Source organism: Oncorhynchus nerka, linkage group LG26, assembly GCF_034236695.1.
Source record: "Oncorhynchus nerka isolate Pitt River linkage group LG26, Oner_Uvic_2.0, whole genome shotgun sequence".
Lineage (NCBI taxonomy): Eukaryota > Metazoa > Chordata > Actinopteri > Salmoniformes > Salmonidae > Oncorhynchus > Oncorhynchus nerka.
Genome location: NC_088421.1, coordinates 12,156,226 through 12,168,999, shown reverse-complemented (window position 1 = coordinate 12,168,999; position 12,774 = coordinate 12,156,226). Strand labels below are relative to the sequence as shown.

Sequence of the window (12,774 nt, the reverse complement as noted above, 5' to 3'; positions counted from 1 at the left end):
CTCACAGAGACTAGTTGTGTGTTGTGGTGTGTGTGGCTGTGTGTGTGTGTGAGTGTGAGTGAGGGGAATTGATATGGAGGATAGAGGTTCACCAGTGTGGAAACTGTTCTATTCTTAGACAGATGCAGGATGCTGTGGGATGATGGTCCTGTATATGAGATGTTTTGGGGCTTTGATGTCTTTCATATTTAGCTCTTTTTAAAATATATATTTTTTAAACTTTCCCTCAGTCCTCCGTGTCGCCAGGCAGACACTCCCCACTGTGAGGTCTGACTTTGGCTATGAATAATTCAGTCTGCCCTCTAACACACACCAGCCTGCCTTCCACTCTGTGTGCCAAACAACCCAAATACCAAAACATTATGGCATTTAACATTAGGATTCTTGGCTCCTAACCATACATGAAAAAGCAGAGATATTCATCACACTGTACATCATTTATCATGGGCCACTGCATGATGTGTCCGGATGAGGCTGTTTCAATATGCACAGCAATTGTGATGCGTCAGCCCAGACAGCCCCAGCCCCTTGCAGCCTCTCCACCCTACAGTAACACGAGACTGATGCGTCAGCATCTCTGATAAGCCGGCAGCAGCTCTTCACACTTATAGCCGATTGAGCCAAGCCATTCCCTTAATGATAGATGGATTGAGAGAACCCCTGGTGGTAGTGTAGAGAGAGAGAGAGAGAGAGAGAGTGGGAGCGGGAGCGGGAGCGGGAGAGAGAGAGATGTACAGACTCAGTGAGCATAGCCTTGCTATTGAGAAAGGCAGCTATAGACAGACTTGGATTTCAAGAAAAGACAGGCTTTGTGCACACTGCCCACAAAATTAGGTGGAAACTGAGATACACTTCCTAACCTGCCAAACGTATGACCATATATGACCATAGACCCTCAAAGAATTCGAAAAAACAAAGCCAATTTTGATAAACTCCTACATCTATTGGGTGAAATACCACAGTGTGCCATCACAGCAGAAAGATTTGTGACCAGTTGCCACAAGAAAAGGGCAACCAATGAAGAACAAATACAACCCATTTTTACGTTTATTTATTTTCCCTTTTGTACTTGAACTATTTGCACATAGTATGACATTTGAAATGCCTTTATTCTTTTGGAACTTTTGTGAGTGTAATGTTTACTGTTAATTTGTATTGTTTACTTCAGTTTTGTTTATTATCTACTTCACTTGCTTTGGCAATTTTAACGTATGTTTCCCATGCCAATAAAGCCCTTAAATACAATTTATGAGAGCGAGAGAGGGAGGAGAGAGAGAGAGAGAGCGAGAAGGCGAGATAGATAGAGGGAGTTAGAGGGAGGGGGGTAGGAGAGAGGGAGAGAGAGGGTGAGACAGAGAAGTAGCATGATCGAGAGGGGGTGAGAGTGAAAGAGATGGAGAGGGAGAGATAGAGAGGAGAAAGAGAGAGAGAGAGAAAGAAAGTGAGGGAGAGAGAAGAAGAGGAAGAGAGAGCGAGGGGTGGAATGTTCTGGATAAGCTCTGGGTACATCTTTTAGTAACTGCGACACAGCGACACCCACTCGAGAGGTATTTGAGATCAAATGAGAGGAAGAGAGAGGGAAGGTGTTAGGTAAGGCACTCCTTCATGATTATGGCTCAGGAGAGAGAGAGAGAGAGAGAGAGAGAGAGAGGGAGAGAGAGAGAGAGAGAGAGGGAGAGAGAGAGGGAGAGAGAGAGAGAGAGAAGAGGCATGCTGAGTGAGATGGAGGGATAGGTGATGTGAGGAGAGAGAAGAGGGTGGAGGGAGGTTTGGAGTCAGATGAAGGGGGGAGAGGAAGAGATAAGAGCATCCTGTCAGTAGGAGGTGGGCGTTGAGTGGCAAGGCCTGGGTTAACCTACAGCAGTCCTATTGGCTCTCTGCTTTCTCTATGCCTTTACTACCTGTAGTTCTTCTCCACCCTCTACAACCCCCTACACTGCTCACCACAGAAATTAACAAAAATCTATGTTCCTTAAACTGGAAGTAAACTTTAACTTCTATTAGTGTAGGGTTAGTTATAGGCTTTGTTGTTGGAGTTAGCTGAATAATTATTGACTTGACTAACAAACTATAGGCAGCAGAGTATTGTACTTCTTGACATACCTCATTAACAGTGAGTTCTCATTCTGTAATGTCTGCAGGAGAGGATCAGGGGACATGGCCAGAAAGGTCACACCCAGTCGAGACTCAGATACCCAGACAAAGACAGTATTCTATAACACTCAAGGTCAAAGGCAGCACATGTCTCTGGCTCAGCTGATTTCTTTCCACCTGAATGGTCCTTGGAGGACAGCATTCAAGGTCCTGTGACAGCAGCATACCACCCTACATACCACTGCTGGCTTGCTTCTGAAGCTATGCAGGGTTGGTCCTGGTCAGTCCCTGGATGGGAGACCAGATGCTGATGGAAGTGGTGTTGGAGGGCCAGTAGGAGGCACTCTTTCCTCTGGTCTAAAAAATATCCCAATTCCCGAGGGCAGTGATTGGGGACACTGCCCTGTGTAGGGTGGGACATTAAACGGATGTCCTGACTCTCTGCGGTCATTAAAGATCCCATGGCACTTATCGTAAGAGTAGGGGTGTTAACCCCGGTGTCCTGGCTAAATTCCCAATCTGGCCATCAAACCATCACGGTCACCTAATAATCCTCAGTTTATAATTGGCTCTTCAATCCCCCTCCTTTCCCCTGTAACTATTCCCCAGGTTGTTGCTGCAAATGAGAATGTGTTCTCAGTCAACTTACCTGGTAAAATAATGGATAAATGAAACAGATTGAGCTGTTTTGACGGTGGGAAATGAAATAGAAGGCGTTTAGGCTCAGAGTGAGTGGCAAAGTGTACTACTGACTGTTGTAACTTCCTGACCAGTTCAATGATGCTGTCTATACTGTGGGGTAGTATGGAGAGTACAGAGATAAGGTTAAATTCTTGAGCAGAGATTATCCCCTGATAGTTGTTCCTGTTTGAGCTCCGACGCTCCTGTCTCCATTTATTTTCTCCCTCTTCAAGAGGTGTTCTAAAAGATGAGTCTACAATCTCCCTCCCTCCCTCCCTCCCTCCCTCCCTCTGCAGGCTGAATACTAATTCTGCAAACGTCTCCCTTGGTTTGGTTTCGACCTCTCTCTTGTCGCTCCCTGTCTCCCTCCCTCCCTCCCTCATCGGTTTGACCTCAGAGACGGCTGTATTAATAGAAGCTACAACGGTGAAACTAGTTTTAAACAACAACCGTGTAACAGAGAGGATTACCTAGACATGAGGGTGGGGGGAGGAGTATTGTTTTAGCCTCCCCAGGTTTTGTACTGTGAGATTTGGGTTTCTCTTTCTTTCCCCCCTTTGTCTTTTTCTCTCTCTCCATCTTCTCAGCCTTCATGTCCAACTATCCCTCTATCTATTCCTTTCCCACCTATCTACATGGCTCTGAGCTGTGCGGAGGAGTAACAGACATGTTATGACATTGCAGAAGATAAGGCAGTGTTTTCTAGTGACCGTGGTGAGGACATAGTGGGTTTATCTGTGCCAGTGACAAGATTAGGCAGAATTATAGTGATTCCTAATTGCTGAGGGTATTTATCGAGGAGGGGGGACGGCGGATGAGACAGACGGTTGATGAGACGATGAGGGAAGGCCTCTGATTTATTTTGCTGCTATCTGTCCACTCGGCACCCATAGAATAACACCAGCTATCTCCCATCTCCCTGAGACAAGGCCTCAGTCAGTAACGCTGTTCATTAACTGCATAGTAGTTCATGCAAAACAGATGTATATGATCACTCACGTACACACACACACACACACACACACACACGCTCGCGCGCACACACACACACACGCACACACGCACACACGCTCACACACGCACACACGCACACACGCACACACGCGCGCACACGCACACACGCTCACACGCTCACACACACACACACACACACACACACACACACACACACACACACACACACACACACACACACACACACACACACACACACACACACACACACACACACACACACTCGCACTCGCACTGTTCATTTCCAAATGTGTTTGCAAAGCTGAAAGCCCTCTGTATATTCCATTTATTTCTTTAGCTCAATAAAAAGGGGATGGGTGGAGGTTTTCTTCTTGATAATGATCATTCATCTCACAGGCACAGTGTAAAAATGCTTACTGGCTTCTGGTTTCATGCCTGACTCAATCCACCATCCATTACTGCTGAAATAAAGACATTAGTTAGGTCTCTGCATCTTTATCTGGGAGGCTTGATGGTTAGATTCATCAGTACAGCTCCACCTGTTCTTAAGGAGACATTTTACACTGTAGCATTACAGATGACTGCACCGTGCACTGTGCAGATGGGAGGTCATATTGTGGAAGGGTTATTACTGCACACCACAGAGAGGCCTAATTAGTCTGTGCTTTTGTTTTCCTGCCTCTGAATGTAATCAGACTTGTTGACTGTTCATAGCTTGTGGCCCAGCAACAGGACAGATTATGCCGTGCTTAATTAGTTGCAATCCAACATCTGTCCCTTATCTGTGTGAGGAGAGGCACCACTAGACATGTTGGGTTCTGTTCAGCTGAAATCCCTGATGTTATCGTGTGATTTGAACGGTTTTGGAGAATGATGTCTTGTGTAGTCTGAGTATTACTGTAATCTCTGTGTTTAACCGCCTCTTCTCTCTCATCTTTTGTTCTAGATGAATGTGTTGATCCCTTGGTATCTTCGCTCTATGCCAACTCCTTCTTGGCCTCTTCCAGATATAACTTTTTGTACTCGGCCAACTTTGCCAAATTGTATGGTTAGTTTTCTTGGCTATATCTATGTGTGTGTTTTGTGTGTAATGAAGTCAGAGTGTGAGTTCTGGTTGATGACGTGTGTGTGTGTGTGTTGCGTTCCTCCTCCAGGGAGCAGTGGCTGGTCCCCGTCCCCCCGGGACAGACAGCCCTGGCTGCAGATTGATCTGAAGAGGAAGTACCGCATCCAGGCCATCGCCACCCAGGGCACCTTCAATTCCTATGACTGGGTCACAAAGTACACCCTTCTCTATGGTGACCGCCCCGACTCCTGGACGCCCTACGTTATGAAAGGAGGGAACTCGGTAGGGAGGGGAGGGGGGGGGGGTTAAAGGGATAATCTACTCAAATTATTGATTATTTGTTCTCAGCTTGAAAGTTGTCTTCAGGCTCGGAGTGACTGTTATGAAATGATGACATTTGAGTGAACTATCCATTTAGGTTGGGGTCTGTCAGGTCAAAAAACAGTCAATCAAATGTAATCCTTTGCAGTCTGTTCACACTGGGCACAGACTTCAAATCAATGTCTATTCCACGTTGTTTCAATGTCATTTCATTGAAATTCATTGAAATAACATAGAAACAACGTTGATTCAACCAGTGTGTTCCCAGTGGGTTGTTTGATTTCATGTTCATTCTAGAAATGTTCACCACAGAGTAACAGTTAATAGAGACAACATTACCACATTATCCCTCAGTGAGAGAGTTTGAAAACACTAATCTGTTTTTATCTGTTTATTACTGAATGAATAACTTCTTCTTCTTTCTCTCTCTCTCTCTCTCTATTTCTCTCTCTATTTCTCTCTCTATTTCTCTCTCTCTCTCTCTCTATTTCTTCTCTCTCTCTCTCTCTCTCTCTCTCTCTCTCTCTCTCTCTATCTATCTCTATTTCTCTATTTCTCTTGCTCTATTTCTCTCTCTCTATTTCTCTCTCTCCCCCCCCTCTGCTGTGCACAGACGATGCCTGGGAACTGGAACTACCACCAGGTGAAGAGGAATGTGTTCCACTATGCCTTCACAGCCAAACACATCCGTCTCCTGCCCCTGGGGTGGAACACAGAGAATGGAGGCAAGATTGGCGTCAGGCTGGAGGTGTTTGGCTGTGCTTACGGTGAGGACATATTTCAGAACCAGTGTAACTATAATTTGCTGTAGGAGTCTTCTTCGAAATCTCAAGATAGCACACTCAACAGTCATGCAACTAACACAGTTAACAGTCAGTAACTAACCTCAACAGTCAATTGAGTTAACCCTCACAACTCAATGACACCAACTTCAAACAGTATCTATCAAACATCTATCTACACCATATCACAGGAACACTTTTGAGCCTCTCAACCATTTGAATCTTCATAGGATCACAAATGTGCCATTCGACCTCTAACATCTAACCACTTTCCCCTTCTCTCTCGGCCAGACTCCTACGTGATGCAGATGAACGGGGACGACTCGGTGGCCTTCATGTTCCCAGGGAAGAGGTTCCGGACCCTGCAGGACCATTTTGCCGTGAACTTTAAGACCCTGGAGCAGGACGGGCTGCTGCTACACAGTGAGGGAGTCCAGGGAGACATCTTGACCCTGGAGCTGAGGAAAGGACGCCTCGTCCTCACCATCGGCCTAGGTAGGATCAGCTGGAATGCGTGGGGTACGGCTGGGCAGAGACTCTAAACTGGTCAGAGTGCGGTATGCCATAGATGGAGGACAGATAAGAAGCACTCTGACCTGTTGGTCTGTGAAGGATCAAATCGAAACAAATGGAAGTCAAAGGAAATTCAATCTGCTCATTGTCATAAACACAAGATGAAATGCTTAATGGAACATAAATATTCGTGTTGTGGGGTGATTATACAATCTGATAGGCTGGGATATGACTTAAGGGTTCCGTTTCTTAGATTAGATCTAGTTCTCTTTACTGGATGAAAAACAGGGCTTGAATATCCCTGTCAATCCTCCATTACTGCTGAAGCAGACATTAGGCTTCTGTATCTGTGAGGAGAACTCGGGTTGGTATAGCCATTACTTCAGCTCCACCTTCTCTAAAGGAAACATTTATAGAAAAATGTATACACGCTGTAAGTCGTGTAAGTCGAACTCTAAGTCGCTTTGGATGAAAGCATCTGCTAAACGGCCTACAGTATAGCTATAGCTTATAGAACTATAGCTTGAACTATAGCGAACTATAGCGAACTATAGCGAACTATAGCGAACTATAGCTTGAACTATAGCGAACTATAGCGAACTATAGCGAACTATAGCGAACTATAGCGAACTATAGCGAACTATAGCGAACTTGATTATTGAATGAGTTTCACATAGCATCATCCCATCAAATTCTTACGTCATTCATGTCCGTTCTCCTATTAAAGGAAGCAGTACGGTCAACCAGGTGGACGGTCGGACCACAATGACCGTTGGCAACATACTAGATGACCAGCACTGGCATTACGTCACCATCAAGCGCTACGGTCGACAGGTCAACTTCACAGTGGACGCCCACACTGAGACGGCCATTAGCAAAGGAGATTTCACCTACATAGACCTGGACACTCAGGTTGGTCGTAGAACTAGACGCTAAGGTGTGTCTGGACATTTTTTCTGTTGCTGAACATTAGAAGGTAGTGGGCCTGGAGAGTTTGGAGTCAGGCTTGTGACAGTGGTCCATAAGGACAGGAAGGAAGTGGTCATAGAAGGGGTCAATGGTCATAAACAGAGATCAGCCTACTATTTACCTGGCGCCTGCTTGTCATTCAAGGTGTACTTTGTTGATATACACATGATCTGTTCCTAGGCCGTCATTGAAAATAAGAATTTGTTCTTAACTGACCTGCCTAGTTAAATAATGGTTAAAAAACAACCAGCAAATACATGTGTACCTTTGAGTATAATATTCCATTGATCATACGGGTACATTTATCTCATTTATTCCTCTGCTGGTACTCTCCTAGATGTATGTGGGCGGAGTGATTGAGCCCAATGTGCCCCACCTCCCAGAGGTTCCTAACTTCCGTGGCTGCCTGGAGAACGTCTTCATCAACGGGATCAACGTCATCAACATGGCCCAGGACCAGGAGCCTGAGATACGCATCCCTCGGCAGGTGTAGCTTCTCATCCGACTTCACCTCTGCATCACGTACTCGTTTACCTACACACACACAATTTACCTGTGACCTACAGTGATGTAGCTAATCTTTCCTCGTATAGTTTGTTGTAAATGCAATGATTCTTTTCTCTCAGAAAAAGATGCACTACGCGTGCCGTGACATCCTATGGAAGCCCATGACCTTCGCCGGGCCCAACAACTACCTGCAGGTGCCTGGGTTCTTCAGGAAGCCTCGGATGTTTGTCAAGTTTAAGTTCCGTTCCTGGGACTACACAGGCCTGCTGATGTTTACACGCTTCGCTGACGACCTGGGAGCCTTGGAGCTGGGCCTGAGTGAGGGACAGGTCAATGTCACACTCTTTCAGCCAGGCAAGAAGAAACTACAGTTCGCAGCAGGTGAGCCAAAATGTGGAACTGAACTCACCCTGCCTCGTTAATAAATTCTTACTCTTCTACAAATTCGAAATAATGTGCAGAACGTTTGTTGAGACGGTAGAAGATGCAGCTTTTTGTCAAATGAATACTGGATTATGTTGCATTCATACTGATGGCTCATTCATTACATCTAAAGCTGTTCTAATGTTGTTTCTGTTTGTTCTCCTCTTCAGGTTACCGTTTGAATGACGGTTTCTGGCACACGGTAGACGTAGCAGCCAGGGACAACCTACTGTCCATCACCATAGATGAGGAGGAGGGCTCTCCGCTGAAAATCACCAACCCCTTCACTGTCCGCACAGGGGACCGCTACTTCTTTGGAGGTGAGCTGTTCACCACACCTGTTTTGGCTCTTCACTTTACTGTTCCCAACATCAACATACATTACAATAGCAACCACTGGAAGTGAGCTGTTGACCAGACCTGGGGTACGTCCCAAATGGCACCCAATTCCCTTTATAGTGCACTACTTTTGCTCTTTTATATACCAGAACACTGTTCATCTACATTATTTGTTTTATAATTATTTATTTATTTATTGACTTTTTTTGTCATTTAGCAGACACTCTTATCCAGACGGACTTACAGGAGCAATTAGGGTTAAGTGCCTTGCTCAAGGGCACATCGGCAGATTTGTCAGCTTGGAGATTTCAACCAGTGACCATTCCGTTACTGGCCCAACGCTCTTAACCGCTAGCCACCATTTTGATGTTCTCACTATCAAAATGACAACCCAATAGGAACATATCTTCACACCTCCCTCTGTGCTTTGATCCTCAGGGTGTCCGAAGACTAACAACACGATCAGGAAGTGTGAGACCAAGCTGAACCACTTCCACGGCTGCATGCAGCAGATCTTTATCGACAACGAGCCGGTGGACATCGACATCATCCTGCAGCGACGCTGGGGACGCTACGCTGAACTGTTGTTGGGCACCTGTGGTATCACTGACAGGTAGGGGGCATCAGTGACAGACAGAGCAGAAGGAGGGGTCATCAGAGACATATATACGGAGGAGGAGGTGGGCAGAGGGGGAGGGGCACAGACTAAGATACTATGGTGAAAAGGTTTGTTTGCAACATACTAGGACAGGCCTGGGCAATTATTTTCCATGGAGGGCCACATTAGAATATATTTTTGCCATCGCGGGCCAGAATCATATTACAGGATTATACATCATGTGTATGACTGTGTTGACACGTATATCTACTGTAAATCACGTCCAGATATGCTACTTATTTTATGCACAGAAATAAACCACATCCATGTTCTCCTTTTGGTAGGTATTTTCTTTATTAAACAGAGAATGAACTACATGGAGGGAAAAGTACACTATGCTTTCAGCACCACGGACAGAACTCTTGTTAACGAGTATGCTCAAAAACACAAGACAGAGAGAGAGCTCAACATTACATTTACACTGCTCAATCAGTGTGAGGAGTGAAGTCTCTGATGGGCATTGACTAGAGCAGTGAAGTCAGGTATAGTTTCTGTCGCTATGCGCAGGATTGCTGAGAGGTGAGAATCAGTAAGAGATGAGAATCAGTAAGAGAGTGCCTTGATATAATTCATCACTGAAAATGTCTGTTCACATACATAGGTTGACCCAAACACTACAAACGTCTTCTGAGCATGACTCCTAATCTTTGGAAAGTTTTGTTCATCAAGAGATGCATAGAACCTCGTCAGTGACATTGTTTTGAGTAGTTCTCCAATCACTGCATCAGACTGAAGATCGATAAGTTGCAGGTCAGTGGGAGCGTTATCCACATTGAAGGTGAAAGGAGAGGAAACCAACAGCATGTCATTTTCCAACACTTTGAAATCCTCAAAACGACAAGAAAACTCTCCGTTCAAAGCACACAGCAGCGATGTATACTTCTCCCGCTGGTCATCTGATAGGGAACAGACTAGTAGTGTGGGAAGGTGGGTGAGATTGTTGGCTTCTACTGGGCGGGTCAGGAGGAATAATTCTCCCTTGAAGGCTTTGACAAGGCTGTACATCTGATGTGCAAAAAGGCCCTTCCCTTGTAGTTTGGAATTCAGTTCATTCATGATGTCCACGGTGAAGGCAAAATCAGCCAATTATTCTTAATCCATCTCTGACTTCAGGTCCCACACCCTTTTCAACACCTTCCCCAAACTCAGCCATCTCATGTTTGTGTGGTAAGGGAGATCTGCAAGACCCAACTCTGTCTCTGCCAACAGCGAGACAAACTGCCTGTGGTTTAAAGATGTTGCTCTTATGAAGTTTACCACTTTAGTGACTGTATCCACAACATGGCTTATTTTCATAAACATTTACAGAGCACTTCCAGATGAATAATGCAATCATTGTCTGATCTGGGTACAGCTCAGCTACTTGATCTTGTATCCTTTTCAAAAGGACAATGTTTTTTCCTGTCATGTTTGGGCACCCATCAGTGGTCACACAGGATAACTTTTCAAAACTCAGTCCCAGCTTTGCCACATACTTATTAACCTCCTCCAATAAACCTTTCCTTGTGGTTGTGCTCTTCATTGACTGCGCTGAAGCAAGCTCGTCTGTAATTTCAAGGTCTGGGCTTATGCCTGGTAAGAATATCAACAACAGCGTCGTGTCACGTGCATCACTGCTCTCGTTCAGGGCCAAGGAGAAATAGGTGAAATCCTTTACCTTGTCTTTCAACTGTTGTTCATATTCTCTGCCATGTCCTCAACACGCCGTGTCACTGTTCGTCTTGACAGGGAAACATTTTCAAACAGCCCTTTCTTGTCGGGGCAAAGTATTGCTGCAGAGTCAATGAAACATTCTTGAATGAATTCACCCTCAGCAAATGGCTTGCTATGTTTAGCAATTTTGTAGGACAGTTCATAGCTAGCTCTCGCAATTCTGTCGTTTGCTGAGTGCAGTTTTGTGACAAGTCCTTGCTGCTTTTGCAACGGAGAAAGCAAAATGCACCTGCCCTCTGCTCAGAAGACGTATTCCTATATTTCTCTGCATGCTTCGTCTGGAAGTGTCGGGACAAGTTGTCCCACAAGCGGTAGGAGTTAAATCATTACACAAAAGGTGAGTATTCATTGGGCTTTTAATTTGAATAACAAATACGTTTTTCAAAACTTCACTATCGCAAATTCTTTACATTATCTGAGCATGATTCTGCGGGCCATATTGAATCAGGTCGTGGGCTGGCCGTTGCCCAGGCCTGGGCTAGACAATAGTAGCACAAGGGCAAAGGTTACATACAGTATCCATGATGAATCCATGGGTAAACTGATTGGATGCATTCTGAACACTATACTCAGCCTTGTAATATCAGTGGAGTACAGAGATAGTGTTGGAATGTTCCATCCTGATTGCTGATGGACCAATGTGACAGACAGAGTCAAGGCTCATTGCTATAGGAGTCAAGGCTCATTGCTATAGGGATGAATCATTCTGAGAAGGCCTCTCATCTCAGCCCCCATGGCAGACGTGGGACATATAACACTCAGACACCTCCAGGAGATGTAGTACCGGTTGATGACAGGGGCTATTCTCAGTTGAATGCACCTGTCTGGACAGGGAGGATTATTTACATCAGAGTAGGATCCATGTTACGTATAAAGTATTTTGACGGACACGCCACATGTAACCTCTCTCACTGCAACACGTTTGAGAGATCAACATTTTAGAAAAATGTCAATGTAATACCATCACATGTAACACTAAACTTCAGTCCACCGTTTTCTACAATGACTCCTTTCTCCTCCTCCATTTCTCCCCTCCTTTTATATGAAAAAGATTCGGGGCGAACGCTAGTTTCTCTCCAAAATCATGTGCAAAGACCATTGTGTTCGAAACCATTGTGTACTAGTTTGTATTGGTGTCACATGCTTACATCAGGATGTTACATATTTATCTGCTTTATGATGTATGATACTTTCTCGATGCCTGCTCTGTTTCACGAGGGTAGCAGCATGACTATGTCTGTGGCGCAGTCAACCTTGGTGGTTCAGAGTCTTCCTGGTTTCCTGGTGTTTCCGAGTGTTTTCACACACAGTTTTTGATCTATGGTTCAATTATTTGTTACATTGTATTTTTTTTCAATTTGGTTTGGTTGGTTTCACATTGCCAAATATCAAACAAACTAAAATTCCTAACCAAAACCACGTGTCCATGTAAGCCATTTATTTATTGGAAAAAATGCATGTATGATTATCATCAAGCATCACTTGTGTGCCCAAATCTTCATATTATTTTTCGCTTTGGTCTTCCAACAACAGGAAACAGCGCAATAGCCTCTCTAACTACAACGTGAATGGCCTATGTTCAGTATCCTACTGTATATCCCCGTTATAGCCCCAGTCTCCCCTAATCTGCATCGAATGGCCTATGTTCAGTATCCTACTGTATATCCCCGTTATAGCCCCAGTCTCCCCTAATCTGCATCGAATGGCCTATGTTCAGTATCCTACTGTATATC

At 44.9% G+C, this 12,774-nt stretch overlaps 1 protein-coding gene across 1 annotated transcript in view; it reads left to right on the top strand.

Annotated features, from left to right (window-relative positions):
* Positions 1–12,774, top strand: part of LOC115110292 (contactin-associated protein 1-like) — a 28,313-nt gene that overhangs the window by 3,434 nt on the left and 12,105 nt on the right. The window contains exons 2-10 of the mRNA XM_065010094.1: positions 4,697–4,798; positions 4,905–5,098; positions 5,751–5,904; positions 6,211–6,414; positions 7,160–7,344; positions 7,739–7,888; positions 8,028–8,289; positions 8,502–8,651; positions 9,109–9,283. Coding sequence (XP_064866166.1) covers positions 4,697–4,798; positions 4,905–5,098; positions 5,751–5,904; positions 6,211–6,414; positions 7,160–7,344; positions 7,739–7,888; positions 8,028–8,289; positions 8,502–8,651; positions 9,109–9,283 — 1,576 coding nt within the window. The remainder of the gene's footprint in view (positions 1–4,696; positions 4,799–4,904; positions 5,099–5,750; positions 5,905–6,210; positions 6,415–7,159; positions 7,345–7,738; positions 7,889–8,027; positions 8,290–8,501; positions 8,652–9,108; positions 9,284–12,774) is intronic.